The sequence below is a fragment of the Nesoenas mayeri genome (assembly GCF_963082525.1).
Source record: "Nesoenas mayeri genome assembly, chromosome: 2".
Lineage (NCBI taxonomy): Eukaryota > Metazoa > Chordata > Aves > Columbiformes > Columbidae > Nesoenas > Nesoenas mayeri.
The window spans coordinates 145586529-145603480 of record NC_137543.1 but is presented as its reverse complement, the minus strand read 5'-3'; the positions used below and the strand labels follow the sequence as shown (position 1 = coordinate 145603480).

General features: G+C 36.3%; 1 protein-coding gene across 1 annotated transcript in view; it reads left to right on the top strand.

Annotated features, from left to right (window-relative positions):
- Positions 1 to 16952, top strand: part of ARHGAP21 (Rho GTPase activating protein 21) — a gene marked incomplete at both ends in the record, with an annotated part of 112830 nt that overhangs the window by 66271 nt on the left and 29607 nt on the right. Inside the window, 3 exons of the mRNA XM_080338773.1 lie at positions 2937 to 3015; positions 8461 to 8515; positions 16242 to 16271. Of these exons, the coding sequence (XP_080194899.1) occupies positions 2937 to 3015; positions 8461 to 8515; positions 16242 to 16271 (164 nt within the window). The remainder of the gene's footprint in view (positions 1 to 2936; positions 3016 to 8460; positions 8516 to 16241; positions 16272 to 16952) is intronic.

Below are 16952 nucleotides of genomic sequence, written 5' to 3'. Positions count from 1 at the left end.
TCATGATTTGCCAAATTGAAAGATGAAATCTGTAGAGAACAGTTTATTTTTAGGCAGAGGAGAGATTTTTTAGGAGCCCAGAATAAAGAACAGAAAATAAATGAGAAAATACATCATAAAATTGCCAGAATATTCCTCTTAAACACACTGCTGATAGCAGTTCTATCTAATTAGGTCATGCTGCTGTTTCTTGTTTAAAACTTTAGGGTGAAATATATTACTATATCTTTATCTTGAAATTCTATTACAAAACACTCAGTGAATGATCAGTTAGGTAGATTGCTGAACCTCTGGTACAGACACTGCATACATTTTTTATTTTCTAGACTCCATCTGTATTTTTTTTTTTAAATTGACTTCGTTTCATGTTCACACTAATGGAAAGAAAGTACTTGAAAATCTAATATGGGTTTAGGTAGTTATGTTTGTCAGTTCTTATTTCACTGCCGCAGGGTCCTTTGTGATACTGGCAGTCCCAACACAAGCTTCATTGCCCAGAATCAATGAGCTCTGTTGCAGGAGCTTACCTGGCTGCCACTCACCAGAAGGCTTGGAATACTCTTGCAAATTTGAGGAATAGGTTACAATATCGTAAATGTAAGACTATTTATTCTGAGTATTTTTGAATTCTCCTGTAAAATTATCTTTGTTAGAGTTAGATCATATTTCCCATTTTTAACCTCTGAGGCATCTCATTAAAAAAAACCCCTATATCTGTGGGTCCCAAACATAAATATTTTAGAAATATGGAAGTGGAGATAGCCAAAACAGATCTGCATTTCCTACATCTTGATCTTCATGATGCCATTTATGTATATGAAAGAATATAATGAACTAAAATGTGTAAAGGGAGATGGTTTAAGTACGTTCAGATTAGTTTCTAGTTTGATCAAAGGTATCTAATGAGCTATCAGATTGATAGAGAGCTATTAGATAAAACTTTCATGATGCTATATTCTTTTTTTGTGCTACAGACACTGGCCTTCCCTTTTATATGTATCTGAAACTGAGCAAAGTTGTATTTTGCAGATTTGCCTGTGCCCCTTTCCTTCATGTCACCAGTTCTGCAGTGTGTCTCGCCAGAGGTTTTTTGTGGGTTCATTAGGTGGATGCTTCAAGTAGAACTTTGTCACACTGCTGTGTGTAACCTGGTCTGTTTCTTTGAAAAATGAAAACTGCACAAGAATAGATAAGATGATATGACCTACTTTGCTCAGTATTCCCACTAAAATCTGTAATGAGAATATCTTTAAAGATCTACATCTGTGGGCAAGTTCTGAAACATCCTGGAAAAAAGCCAGTTACAAGTTCCAGAGAAGGATCTGGTGTGTTCTGAGGAAGTCTCGCCATGCGACATAGTGGGACAGGGTTCAGAGCTTGTGATTAAGAGTATTTTTGGCACAAATTACACATTAATTCTTTCAAAAATGTCAGGAAAAAATAATTTTGATGCAATACTGAGCATTTTGAAGTAACTTTGTTTTCATGAAAGTCTAGTTTCTCAGCCTAAATACTTAAGGCATCTCTGTGTATGCAACAATGGGGTAGGGTTTGCCATCTGTCACAGATGCCTGTCAGTCATGTGGATTGCTGGCAGCCCTTAAGTGTTGCCACCAACCTTTCTTTCATTGCTTAGGGAACATGAGACAAAACTTGGAGTTCTTTCAGGTGAGCAAAAGGGCAGTAACCAACTGATAAAAGGACATACATAAAATCTATAAAGTTGAACATCTCACACCAATTTATTTGCGTGATGTCTGTGTACAGACCAAGTTAAAAACAAGTCAGCAAATCCATGTGGTTTGGTGAATCTGGAAATCCCTGGGGCCTGTATAGGGAACCCTCACAGAGCAGGAGTGTTTAGAGCGTTATTGTCACTGAGTTAGGCTGAGTTTTCAGAGTGAACAGATTTTTCCTTGCTTTGATTTGATCACACCAGAAACACAAAAAGGGCTTTCGGTTTCTAAAGCAGTGTTGAAAAGACATTCCCTTTGGCTCACTGTGCATGGGTCCTTTCTTTCAGTTCTTTTCTCCAGCAGCTTTCTTGTAATCCTTAGGCCATTTTCTCCTCATTAGTAAATTCAGGATATCTCTGATCACAAGAACAGAAAGGTTACTTAAATATCATTTTTAGTAAGTAACGGGATGAGTTTTTCTATCAAAAGTTGAAAATTGCTCTCCATGATATATTTGCCACTTAATGTATGAGAGTACATGAAGCTCTTAATGAGGACGTGCAACAAACTATTTGGAGAAATCTAGTAAAAGTGATGTTAGTTCTAAAGATATGTGCATAACAAATAACTCGTTATCCTCTCCAAGATGTACTGAAGAGACAGTAGTGCCTTGAAAACAACCCAGATTGTTCTGAGGAAGGAGGAAACTGGAGCCTTTCGAAATATTTGTTCTTTGTTTTTCAGAAAGAAAAGGCACAAAATTTTGGTATTAAAGGAGATGTGTACAGCTGCACTCGGCAGAGTTCTGAGTTAAGGTTTTGTTTTGAAGTTAACTGCTGGGATGAGATGTCTGCTTGTAATTCACTTAAGAATTAGGCAGAGTTGTCAGTATGTGTGACCATACATCACAAGCTACATTTTGAAGACGGGATGCTTAAGTGAGCCTCTGGTATAGCTTACACCAGCTCGTGGTTTTCTTTGGATGAGTTTCTAGGTGATTCATTTGGAAACTTAGAATAAGATACCACATCTGAAAATGTTCTGAGAAAAGAGTAGAAACTTGGCACCTTGGTTATAATTACATGTAGTTGTATTGTTTATCTTTTATTTTCTTCTTTTTTTCATTTTTTTAAAGAAGACTAACCTTGAATTTTAACATATTGGTCTTCTTGATTATTGTGAGGTATAGAAGTACAAAATAAAAATTATCCAAAAAATGTCTAGACAAACTAATCTAAGGTATAACTTTCCCTTTTACAGGTGACAGAATTATAAAAGTCAATGGAGAAAGTGTTATTGGGAAGACGTATTCTCAAGTCATTGCTTTAATACAGAACAGGTAAGATGCTAGTATTTAATTATGTGCCACGCCTATTTTTTTATGCTAAGCAGGAAATGACCACTTATGGCATTTCTTGAAAATGTCATAGTATTCTAAAATTTTCCTTAATACACATTCAGTTTTATTGTTTCTGTTTTCATTTAATGGATGAATGCTAAGAAAGATTTGAGAATAAGTGTGCTGAATTGTGCCATAATCCTTTAATGTCAGTCCTTGTCCCTTGGTAGCAAATCACAGTGATTGTTATAGAGGAAGGTTGTGGGAACTTAAAATAGGCAGATTAGTTATAGAAACATCAAACATACATGTGTCAATTTAAAAAGAAAATCAGAAAAATCTATCTTGCTTATGAGATCTGATAGCTAGAAATCAGCATATGGTAAAGGAAAATCTTTCTGTGAGTGCACACCTGCAAAACGTCTGCAGTACATCTTGGCTTTCCTGTTTTGCAGAAAGTTAAGAACCTTGCACAGAGTTGAGGAAATGGTGATACTTACTGTTTCTGCAGCTCACAGGGGCTTGTTAAATCGTGTCCATACATGAATCTAGATACTTGTTTTCATGTCTCATATCTGCCCCCATTTTTACAGTTTTCTTGGTCTCAGTTTCTGTTTTACAGCAACGAGTTTCCAATATAATAACGAGTTACGTGGAAAAAAGATGTATTATGATCAGCATGGAAGAACTTTTTCTAGATACATCTCACGTGTCGCATTCTATTTTTAGTGAATGTTCATGCATTAAGACTTAGTTACACTTACAGTTAAAAATAGGAGAAATAAGATCCTGACCTTTCCGTTTCAGTGGGGTCTTTATTCAAAATTTTGTTCAAAATACATACATCCAAGGTACTTTTTGTGTAAACAACAAAGCTCTGTTTCAAAGGTATGACAGGCATGGTGGACTGAATTGTGGTTTGTGGCATTAGTACTTTCTATACAAGAGCTGGAAAGATGGAATCTGTCTTTTTTTATAACCTTTACTGGAGATAATACTAGCCATGTATTGTTTTTTCATTTTGTATTTGCGTGGACAAATAGTGTACAATAGTGTATACCCAAGACACAGGACATTACTTAACATGCTCAACAGGCACATTGGTCAATTAAATCTCTTCTCTTAAACTAAAAGAGAGAGACACCAATCACATCTTCCAGTGGCCTGTGTGCTCAGAGGTTCTTAACTATAGGTCTGCTTGTAAATGAAGTTTTATTTTCAGCTCTGTGAACGCAACCCCTGCCCATTGTGGATAAACCAGGGACACCTGAGCAAGCCCATGTCAGTGGTTATCTAGTGCGGCCAGGCACGATGTAGCACCCTGCTGCACCTGTACCCACGTTTCTGTGAGCGCAGAGGAGATGAGGGGGTGCTGCTGTTAGTTAGGAGAGAACGAGTTGTTGTCTGGAGCCAGATGTGCACATCACAGGAGATTGCAGCGAAAGGTCATGTGTATCCGTGAGTGTTTTATACAGAAAATATAACCATCAGGAAGTATTCCCCTGAACCTTTTAAGATAAACAGATAAATATTAGTTCTGATCCATAAAGAGATCAGGTGTATCTTCCTTGTAGCTTACAGGCAATGCTTTTCATACGACTGAAGGATGAGCTCTAATTCTTTCCTTGAAAAGAGTATTTTTGAGCTCAGAGCAATTTGTTTGTGCTGCCATTTTATGGCAAATAAAATAGCATTATAGTGTATGCTTCTTGTTCAGCATGCTATTCTTGCATCAGCATAGCCATCCTGGGTCAGACTGGTCTGTTTATGTCAGTATCCTCTCCAATAATATCCAGTAATGGAGTCTTAATAGAAGACTATGAAAACAATGAAACTATAGAGTGATATTTGGTCAGAGAATACTGGGCTACTTTTCAGAAATCCCAGGTTTAGGAACTTGCTGAACCAGAATTTTTATCTGCGTCACTTGATTTAATATTTTTTGATAGGTTGTTCTTGCATAATTCCACTTTTGAATGTAATGAAATTCTTGATGTTAAAAATGCTCGGTGGTGTACACAGTTCTTGCTCTGTTTTGTGTCTTAGGTAATCTTTCATCCAGCACACCTTCATTTCTTTAGTAGGCTTTGTGCAAGCAACATGCTAAAAGGCCTTTTGAAAGGCTAAGTTGTCAGTTTCTTTATTTATGATGTAAAGACAGTTTCATTTATTAGTCTCAGTATGCTCTGTGATGGTTTTCTAGACATTTTAATTACTCTTTTATTATTTAATTGCCTTGTAAATGCTTATTCTTTTGCAACTTTTCTGATCATCATCTGAGCAGTTTTTATGGATGCAACACATTATATTCTCTTATCTATAAAGAGGGAGATCCCCTACAACACTATTCAACTGTTTTTGCAAGGAAACCCAGTTTAGACTTACTGATATTTTAATTTTTTTATTTTTTTTAAAATTAGATTACTTCTGTGGCTCGATTTCCATAACTGCTTCTTATTTTTCTAGAAAGTTGTTCAGTTATACCCATTTGTCCTCATTATATAATGCTGCAGTCATCAGGACTTAGCTGCCGTAAGTGATGTGATGCCCATGTATTCCAGTGGGACCTATGGATGGGTCTAGAATGTTACCTGTTTTGCTCCAGCTGGAGATAGCAAAACTAAGCTTAAATGGATTATTTTCCTTAGGAGGTGAAAAGCACATCTCAAAAGAACTGCTAGAAATAACTATGTCCTGTAAAATTAGTCATGAAATCACTTTCAGATCTAGGTTTCCTACTCTTTACCAATGGATGTCAGTTTGGTCCGTTAAGAATTTTCATCCATTTACATAATCAATTTGGAGATATGTTGATTACCAGTATAAACTCCATAAATTATTTATGGTCCTAAATCAAACAAGAAATAGATTCTGATTCACAACTATTTTTTCCTTAACTGTGGGGAGTTTGAACGATTCAGTCTGGTTTTTTTTCGTGCTCTTTGCAAGTTTTTCTTGAAAGTGTTGGGATTGCTCAGAAATGTACAGTTTAGCTACTGAATCCGTATCATTAATACAAAATAATGCATCAAAGCACAGTCTTTATAATTAATGCTTTAGTTTGATGATTGGGTCAATAAATTGAAACTTAAATCTCAAAATGTGTAGTGGAATTCGTTTGTATGATAGAAATCTGAGAATTCACAATACTGTGTCTGATATTTCAGTGTAAACTGACACTTTGTGATCTTTCTTATTAACACTTTCTGGTTCATAATTTGCATGTCCATTATATAGTGCAGTACACCAAAAGTATTCCTTAACATTTTTTGTTTCTGATTAATTGAAAAACATTCTGCAAGCACTGCATGAATTATGGAGTAGAAAGAACCAAATTGTCTCCAGAACGTTCTGCAGGCAAACTGAAATAGAATAGTTGAGAAGTTATCAGAATGATACATGAAACATTGTTCTTGAATGGAACCCATTCATCTTTTGGATGGCTTCTAAAAAAGGTGTTTGACTGTGTAAATGGATATAATCCCCCTTTTATTTAAGGCACAAAATACTTGTATAAGAGAATGGTTTGTTCTATGTCAAATTCTATTACCTTATATAAAAAGTACTTCAAGAGGAGCAATGCTAATTATCCTGGTTTTGACTTCCAAAGTCTTCATCCTGCAAATAAGCATTGATTATTATCAACCTGTAAGTTGCCTTACGGAATTTACACATAGATGCTACCAAAACATAGAAATGAAATCTGAGCGCATCATTGGAAATGCCTCAAGATCTGTTATCTCTTTTGCGTTCTCTTTTTGTTTTACAAATTATAAATAGTTTAATATCCATACAAAGGAGTTTAGGCAAAAATCAGCTCCTCATGACACTGCTTTTGAAGAATCATTTTAAATAGTGTTGCTGTTTATTCACTCAGTCAAAATGGGAAATGCTATTGTAAATGCACATTAAGAAGTCAATACTTTTGTGTTTCTTAGAATTAAGTATTCTAAAAATTGTTTAAAAGGCTTTGAAGACTTATTTTTTCCTAGGTATGCATAGACTTAAAAAGAAAAACTTAAATCTATCACTGCTGATCTGTGGGTTTAGAACTGAAGTAATTTATGCTGCTTATAGAACACTTTTTGCCAAAATGAATAATGGTTTAAGAAGATTGTGAAACGAAATACCCTTACTCTGCTATTTTGGAATGCAGCCTTCTGTCTGTGGTTACTAACAAGTGGAAAAGGAACCATGAAAAAAAATAAGAAAGCATAATAAATCACACGTTACATGTTTGAGAAGATGACTTTGTGCAGAAATAAACAACTGAGGTCCTTCTCTGTGCCCTGAAGTTGGTGACCTGTCTCTATGCTGGTTTTGTCTTTTCTCAGTAAATATCTTGTACTGACCAGTACAGATAAGCTAGTTTCTAGGCTGATATAGCCAGTTAGGTTGTTTTTGGTTTGGTTTGGTTTCGTTTTGTTTTGTTTTTTCTTGTGCTGGTATTGGTCTGTTTGTTTAAATATCCTTTCTTCTTGTTACACATAATGTGAGATTCTAAATAACAGTCATAATACCTTCATTTTCTGTTTTTTAAGCCTAGTTAAAATAATCTGTACAAGCTATTTCAGTTTGTAGCCCTTCTCTCTCTACCTGTTCCAGTTTAAATTCAATGGATGTGAACACAATATTACTCTGTGTCAGATGAGATGAATTCAGCTGTTCTGTATCCAGTGTTACAGGCATATACTCTCTTCCTTGTGAAAGTACTTTTTTTTTTCCCCTCTGGTCAATATTAACTCTGGTTTTCACTGCATTACAATATTTGACTCGGGGTAACCAATACATTGTACATTTGCTGTCCTGATTTTGCCTGTATTTAAATGATATTGATTGAACTCTCTGAATTCCTGGATCTTTATGCTGCTGCTGCTTTTGGTTTCAGCGCTTCAGACTAATAAACTCAGCACTTAGGGTTTTTCATCTGTGTTTCACACGTCATCGGACTGGCTGTGTTTAAGTGGATTCTGTGAGGAGGTGGTTGGAGCAGAGGGTGTCCATACTTACCTTGTTCTTGCCCCACTTTTCATATGATGTGGTCGTAATTACATTCTCCCAGCAATTTGAAAGAGTGCTAACAGACCACAGTTTTAAATTTAAGAAAGAGAGAAATTTTAACTTGTGTTCACAGATTTTCCACCTTGTTTTGTCAGAGAAGCTCCAAACAACAAAGCTGACAGAGATAGTTGGCTTAATACCCTGGTTTTGCTGAGCACATAGATGGACTCTTCAGTCAGATTTCAGTTCTACTCTTATTTGCTAAGATGCTAATGGAAATCAGTGTTTATTTCTGTTGTATGAAGTAAATTTACAGAATAGCTGAGTCTGAGAGTTTTTGAATGTTTTTAGGTCTGTGGAAGTTAATAAACTGTCTTTGTAACAAGATTTTAAAATATTTTCCAAAAGTTCATGTGTGGTGTTTTCTTTTTCTATCTGTTTCAGCGACAGCATACTGGAACTCAGTGTTATGCCAAAAGATGAGGACATCCTTCAGCTGGTATGTTTACGAAGTTTATATTCAGACAGTATGTTGACTAAAGAAAGTGTCTTGGTGTGGGTTACAAAGTCTTTGAACTGTGCTACCAGCAAGTAATCAGAGTTGACATTTCTCTATCACACCTTGGATACTTTCCTACTTGCTTGTCATCTCTGCAGTTTTAGAGGAATCAAAGTATAGGGGAAGATACCTTCTTCACATGGTATTTCTAGGATCTTGTTTAAAAAAAAATCTTAGAATAGTGTTCATATTTGTATTATATTTTTGCTTAGTTTCCTTATGTTAGAATTTATGAATTGGATTCCTTTCCTTAACCAGGTTGTCTAATTCTAAAGAAGCTGGAATTATTACTAAATTTGAATTAAAAGCCTAGCATATGGTGCTTAAAATTAGCCTCTGTTTAATAACTCACTAGTTATCAGTCAATTTCCATGAAAAAAGTAAAAAGATGAATATGTGTAAGGTTATTACAAAAACTTTTAACTGTAACTGCTGTAAATATTTTGTTATGCTGGTGCCTGTATGTTCTCAGTTTGAATGGCAAGCCAGCATATATAGTGAGATAGTTCATCTCTCACTTACTAAGTAAAACAAAGCTGTGAATAAAATCTGATGTGTAAATGTGTATTGTGAAGAATTAGGAAAACACCTAATGTATTGATATACTGTAGTTTATTTTTAATTAGAGGAAATAGAAGATGGCAAGCACGGTAGACTTTCTGGTTAGTAGTTGGAAAATTGTATTTTCTAATCTATACAGAAATAGTGAGAAATAAGTTGAGAAAAACCTGTGGGTTTCAGTAGCTGTTTTCCAGTATTAAAGGACAAATTATTGGGTAAAGAAAAAATCGAAGAAACTCTGTTTTGAGCTGGAGGTGAGGATAAGAGGCATAGGAACTCAGCCAGTTAGGCCAACAAGCCAAGATTATTAGAATAGATGTGATATTTTGAGAACATTTGATAAAGAAATATTTCAGTAATCCAGTACAGCTAATGTTGGCAGCAGGGGGTGAGTTTTGATTGCATGAATAAGTGGGAGGGAAAAGCTAGGAGTTTTGTCTGTCTGGTGTTTTTTGGTTTGCTTTTTGGTGGTGGTGGTTGGTTTTGTTTCTCCAAACTGAAACTCTGGATATGTAGAAATGCATTATTAGTTTTAACTTTCAAATTATCTGAATGGCCGCATGCATCTAATGCAGTCATTTAGCCATAGCAGTCTAAGGATGTGGGCAATGTAAAATTTGTAGGTTTAAAGTTAAACCTTTGTATTTGGTTGGGTGCGGAGCTCTTGGGCACATCTTCCCTATGCAGACAAAACACGAAGTACAAGCTTCAGGTAAAGTATAGATGAAAAATGATGGGAATTTAACTTATATTGATGAGTGAGATAATGGGGGCACAGAAAAGAAGGAAGGAAGGAAGAAAAGATTTTTGCTTTTGGGCTAGAGAAGGACACTAGTAAAAAGAAAATAAGGTGATTCTCCTGAAGGAGATTGAGGGCTAAAGGAAAGAAAAAATACCTGCCTGTGGGAGTTCTAGAAGAAAACTGGAGATATATGTGGGAATAATTTCCAGGTGTCATTTTAAGAGTTTGTTTCGAGTTGTAAGATGTGATAGAGTTGTGAATTTTGTATACCAGGCTCCTCTTTTGAAGATAGAAAGAGGATTAGGTTTGAGAAGTGGAGTCATCAGTATGAAAAAAATGCTTTGCATTATCCCTATAGCTTGTATGAGTTCCTTCTGACAGTTGTTTACTGTTGCAATGGGTTAGTATGTGATGATGATACAGTATAGAGGAGTTTCTGCTCCTGTGTGCTATGATGCATTTGTTTGGGTCTAAAAGGGCTTGTCTTGAGGACTGTCTGTCCTACGCAACATCTGCCAGGGGAAAGCCATGAAGAGATGGGTGTTTTCTAAGGTCTGCGGGGCCGTTGGAAGAGATTGTGATGGCTGCAGCTTGTTCATGCTGTGCTGCCATGGCCTGTATTTCACTATATGTGTCTTCAGGTGTTGATATTTGGCAGAGATGCAACATGTGAGGATACAGATCATAAAAATTACTTGCATCCTACAACAGAAGTTGTTAGTTAGGCCAGTGGTTTTCTCCCTTTCAGAGCACCACAGAGGAGGAAAAATCTTCTAAAATAACAATTAGCAATTTTAGGACATTCGGCCCTTTGAAGGCAAGCATGAGACTGATGCGGCCCTCGGTGAAAATGAGTTTGACAACCCTGATGGTACAATCAGGAGGAAATAGTTTTGTTATATTCACGAATGATGCTGGTTGGCGGTTTGGTCCATGTGCTGGTGGCTGATAGCTAGTTAACTACGTGAGGAACACAGTTGTTTTATTTCTGTCCTTAGTTCACTATTTATAAACCTTGAGTTTAGTCTTCAGAAATACTCCTATATGTCTGTGAACTTCTTGATATACTGGATTTCCTGAAAACAGGGCTTTAAACACGTTCATCAGTAGTAACAATGAAGTAGTCCAGTCCACAGATGGTTGCCTTCTGTGGCACGTGCACACTCCTGGCTTAGGAGGGAATAAGGGGTGAAATCTTGCCATGAGAGAAGTCAGGGTCAGTCGTGTCTGTTCACTGGCGTGGTTTTGGAAATGTCACTTTTTGGGTGGGGGAAGGATATGTAAAACATCTCTCTCTGTGACAGAAACTCTCGACAACTATAAGAGAGTTGGATTTTTTTCATGCCCCTCCTCAAATTTGAGATTGGTTTACTTAAAGCAATCCCTTGTGATGATTTTGAAAGTTTTGTAGGTATGTAAACATTTTGAGACCACAAGGAGGAAGATGATGATATTATACTCTCCTCAGTGTTTCAAATTTCATATATTTATATACAATTTCTGGAGCATTCTCAACCTTTTCTGACAGAATTTTGGCATCTTGTAGGTTTTTAGTACCACTGACTTCATACAAATGGGAAGACACATTTAGGTCGACTACAAATAGTTTCTTTTGTCAAGTGTATTTAATGGAATTGTTACTGGTTTGTAACCTTTGGATAACAAATTTAATACTATAAAGTTGTTGAAACCGTGACACTGTTCAGTCATTCAAAAGCTTTTTGTGCTACACAGAAAATAGTGGATGTAAAGGTGCTTCCTAGAGATAGAAAATTAAAATTTCTAGACCCACATACAGGTCAGCCATATGACTCTTGCCAATGGAGTTGGTAGTGTCTAACCTGGATGTGTCAGGGCATCCTCAGCGTGCAGGATTTTTGGACCATTTTTTCGAGGTATGTTTGTGTTGGAATTTGCTTGTTTGCTGATCGTGCCTTGCACATGCAAAGGAGAATATAGCTTTTAAGTCACTGATTTTTTAAGTATCAGGCACTTGAAAATATCGCTCTTTTAAAAATTGCATTTTTAATATGATCTACATTGAAGCTATTTATTTGGAACGTTATTTGTAATCTAGCATATTAATGATTACATACAGGGTTTATTATATGTAAACATATGCAGATATTAATTTGTAAATATGTGTATCTATTTATATGTATAGAAACATACATGCTATAGATAAGTTATCCTGATTTTTTTTCATCTTTCATTTTCTGGCGCTTCCCTCACTACCTACTCAAAAGTTCATCTTTCTCAACTTTTATCCTACCTACAACAGTTTCAGTTCAAATCAGTTTTAAACAATAATTTCCTCATAGGAATAGCCCCAAAATGTAGCAGATTATTTCTAGTCCTAGGTGTCATCACCATTAAATTTTAGTAGCGTACAAATCTGTTGAAACATACCCTAGTGTTCCAGAAAGATCTCTGTAGTTTCATTTACAAAAAGATTTGATTGGGCATTCTGTGAATAAATGTGGAAATGAAAGGAGGCTGTATATGGTTTCAGTGTGTTTATTTCCCTCTTGCTTATCTTTTAATTTACATCTTAATCTTTCTTGAAAATTACAGACCATTAAAACTGTGTATTGATAACTGAAAGTTGGCCACATTTGAACAGAAATGTTTCTCTTGTCATAGATAGTAGGGGAACAAAAAAGTCCTGGATGAGAATGACCAAGAAAGTGAGCGAAAGTCAGGTGTAGCATATATTTTCATTTTGTTCCTCTTTCTAGTCAGGCAATATGGAAGTTTTCAGTATATTGGGAGGTCTGGGCAGTAGACTCTTCTGCTTTGTCATTTCTGATAGTCACCATTTTTGTGGAACTTGGCTGCTTTCAAGGCCTTGTAGTGTTCTGAAATTGCCGGTGATGCACCTGCATTAAAAAATAAGAAAAAAGAAAAATAACTTACATAAGGAAACTTATTCTAGAGTTTTGTATGCCCCAGTAACCTTAATGCCTCTGACTACAGATTTGCCCACTGTCAACTTTAACAATATTGTCTTCTTGCTATTTTTCTTTTTCCTTTCTGTTTCTTCCTGAGTCCATCCAGTTGCATCAGACCTGCTGGAGCAACATGGCTGTTTTGTTGGCAAACTGTGACATATTTTCACTTGCTTTGCTTTTAATAAATAGAGATGTTTCCATAAGTAGCTGTATTTAGTCCAGAGTCTTGAAGCATGTGTTTACTTTCAGATTTTGTACTGACGCAGTTACTAATATGTGCAGAGGTTAATACTAAAGTTCTGGCAGCAAGTACAATGGAAGGAGGGATGTGGTCTGAAGATGTAGTGACCTAGAAGAAGAGACTTTGGCAATGTTAGGTAACAAAGCTTATGTTAGAAAATACTGTTAACATCAACCCCCCAACTATTATTTAGACTAATATTTACAAGAAAGTCTCTTACGCGCCTTGTATACGGAAATTAAAATTCTTGGGCTTAAGGTGTTAAATTTTATATACTGAAAATTCACGTCCATTGGGAAGAAAGGGTGTGTGTTTTTTCTCAAATATTCTTATCTGACTGTGGTGTTTGCTGGGTGTCTCCAGTAAAATGAAACCACTTGAGCTGTGTTACTAACATTCTTGCCAGAACAAACTGGAAGTGGAAAATGTTTCCTTTTAAGACAGCTGAAAACCTTTTGTGTTGTGCAGTTCTCATGCTAAATGTGAGAATAAGCTAGAACTGGGGAAGAGAAGAATTTAGTGGGAAAGAAACACAATCTGAAGCCAAACTGGTTGGAGAAGGAAGGAAGAATTGCCTCAAGCTTAGTCTTGCAAGGTGTAGGGCACATCGGCTTCTGATTCATCAAAATGCTTATCTCCAGTTTTGCAGGTAGTTCGGTTGAAATCAGTGGTGTTGTTCATCCTTTAGTGAAGCAAACTCAGCCTCACTGAAGCATATGCCTGTGTGCTTTTATGGCCTTGGACTAAGGGATGTAGGACGTGGTTGGCTCAAGCTCTTGAAAGTATAGGTTCAGTAATTCTTATGAAGAAGAATCCTTGTACATTGGCTATCACTTTTCTAACATCAAATTGCATGAAATTGAGTGGGGGAAAAAGGTGAGCAAAACCTTTCAGCTGAATTTGAGGGTTAATAAAGTACCTTGTAGAATGCTTTATTTGTTCAAAATTTATTTTGCCTATCATGCAGCATGAGTGTGTTCTCTTACCGGTTAAACCCTTCATGTGCTAATGGTTATATAGATTCACAGTACGAAATTAATTCTTTGCCATAGGAGTTTGCAAACTTGGTACAAACAAAACAAGATTGCAAGGTGGGGAAGAAATTGTGCCCAGTAACTGGAAACACGCTGAGTTCTTACTGTAAGCGCAGCGGTTCTCTTCTAGTAATTGTTGCAGTGCTGTTATCCATCAAAGCTGTTAATGTCACTCTAAATTGTTGTATTTGTATGGTAAGCTTTCCATAACTGCCGCTGTTTTGAGAAGGTGGGAAAGAGCTCATAAAACATTGAGATTGAATTCCTCCCTCCCAATCATGTTGGAACTTCTGAATAACTGTTGAGTACCCAGCTCCTGTAGGAATTCGAGTGGCTTGGCTGATATCCCTGAATCAGGAACATCACTGATCTGGACTTTATTTTATTATTTTTTTTTAAATGGAAGGCTTTTTTAATTTTTAAGGCTTTTTAAAGACTGAAGTCATTCCCTAATGGCACCTGGTGTGACTACTTAGAGACTAAGATAGTACTTCTACATACTGTATTGTTTGAGGAACTAAGGGGACAGAGAGCAATATTCAAACTGTGTTTTATATATAGTTATGAAATAAGTATCAAAATGGTGTATGAATGCTAATAAGTATATTGGTGTACTTCACATTTTTCTTAATCTCTAAACCCCTTCTAAAAAATTCACCATCACCTTGTAGTTAAAGCAATGAAAATATTCAATAGTAAAAAAGCTGATAATGCATCATTCAGCATGACATTATTCAGAATGGATCCGTGCTTTTTTTGTAAGTTGCAATATTTTTCTGTAGGCCCTTAATCAGAATTATGAAACAAAGATATTTAATATTCCTTGTGGAAATGTCACAGCCCCCATTTATAAACTTACTTCTTTGGAGAAAGTCTAGATTTGTTTCAGTGATTTCTTGGGAGGTGGGTGGAATGAGGTTGAAAGAAGAACTACACACCGTCATCAAAAGCATTTTTCCAGTTACTCTCTGTGACCGAGGACTGGCAGTCTGTTTGTCTGGGTACACCTGCAATCATGTAATCATACTCTTCATTGGGGAAGGAGGGAGGAAGCCTCGCTGATCTCATTTTGGACCCTGTGAGAATGCTGTCTTTTGAAGAAGGTGTTTTAATATCTGTGATAAATTTTGTCAAGAACTGATTTTTATACTCATTTGTAGTCTTCAGCTGTGGTCAGATCACACCTGTTTTGGAATTTAGCCTTTCTGCTGTCAAAGTCAATGAAGCACTGTTTGTTATGGGCGTGTTTTACGCCCATGAACATGGTGTATTTTATATTAGTATAACATGTGCATGTCCTGGGTTTTGAACAGGTTTATCAACTGTATAAAGTAATAATTATTTTCTGATTGGGGGGCGATTATTGATTTTGTTTGTCTTGCATGCCAGTAGTCTCTTGCTCTGTTTTCTGGGTCTTCAGCATATTTTCCAATTTTTTGTTTGTTTGTTTTTAAATTCTTACAGCCTATCAAGATCTTAAATAGACATTTATTTAAATATTTTAAAATATTTCTCTTTGTATATTCCTTCTTTCCATTAAATGTACCAGTGGAAACCTGGCTTGATTTTTACTATGAGTGAAGAAAAAAAAAATACAAATCACATGAGTAGAGTGTTTCTGCAGCATCATTCCTCTAATTTCAGATGTAGAGCATGAAAGCAGCTGCAGTCAGCTGACAGCTTGTGGTCATGTTCACATAGATGTGGGGAAGGGGCGTGCTGTTTGAAATGCATAATAAGGCCGTTGTTTCGTCACCAGGAAGCAGGGAAGGGAGCAGCCCAGGGGAAATGAGAGACAGGAACGTTGCTGTAGTGCAAGGCAAGTCGTGTTGCATAGAGCCAGAGCTCTCTGCAGGCAGCTGTAGCGATGCACCAAGGCAAAATGGCACAAATGTATTTTGCTTTCTGTAAGGGGAGAGGATAAATGTGAGGAGCAGAAAAAAGCCCGAGATGGACATGCTCACAAGGAGGGTGAAGTTATTTTTTCTGCTCTACTGCCCTATACCTCTGTTGGTACCTTCCAGTGAAATCAGTGTAGCTGTTTTTTTAGTTTTCTGTATCCAACATCGATATGACAACGTAATTCTGTCTTTACATCTGTAAGCAGCTTTTACTATGTTTTCCTGTTTTCTGCCAGCTGCAGTTTACAAAGGATGTCACAGCACTGGTAAGAAATGTACAGTAGCCATTTCTCTGATGGTTTTGTAAGGCATGTTTTTCTTAATAATTTATGCGAAGCAAAAATATGAAACAGCAAGTTTGTTGGAAATGAGCTAGATAGTCTGAGCTGAATTTTCTTCATAATGCTAATCTCTTAATTTATGATTTGTGCCTGTATTATTTGGTCGGTTTTCTATCAGTATGCTTTAATATTTTGCACTTCACTAATGCTCGGTGTAACATTTATTGCAGCGGTATTGTAAATGCCTCGCCCTCCTCTGTACTTTGCTCTGTATTAATTTTATGGCTGCACTTGGGCTTTTATAACCTGTCTAGTTTTAAGACGGGACACATTGATATTCTGGAATTGAGCATGTTATGATTTGGACAGGAAATGCTGTGATCTGATACCTCGCCTAAGCGTGTAAAAGCCTTGAGAAATCATTTGGATCTTCTGTTGCATCGGCAGGCTCTGTGTTGGCTCTTTATTTCATTATGTTTAAACGGAATGAAGTCATGCTAAAGTTTGTCAATAATAGGATATTGTTTAAGTATGCTATATGCTTCTCATTTATTTATTATTTTGAATGTTCTATTCAAAGTGATAAATGCTGCTTTTCTAAAAAGGCTACAGAAAAATGCTAATATAACCATATTTTCTCAGGAGTCAGTATCTTAAACATAAAGG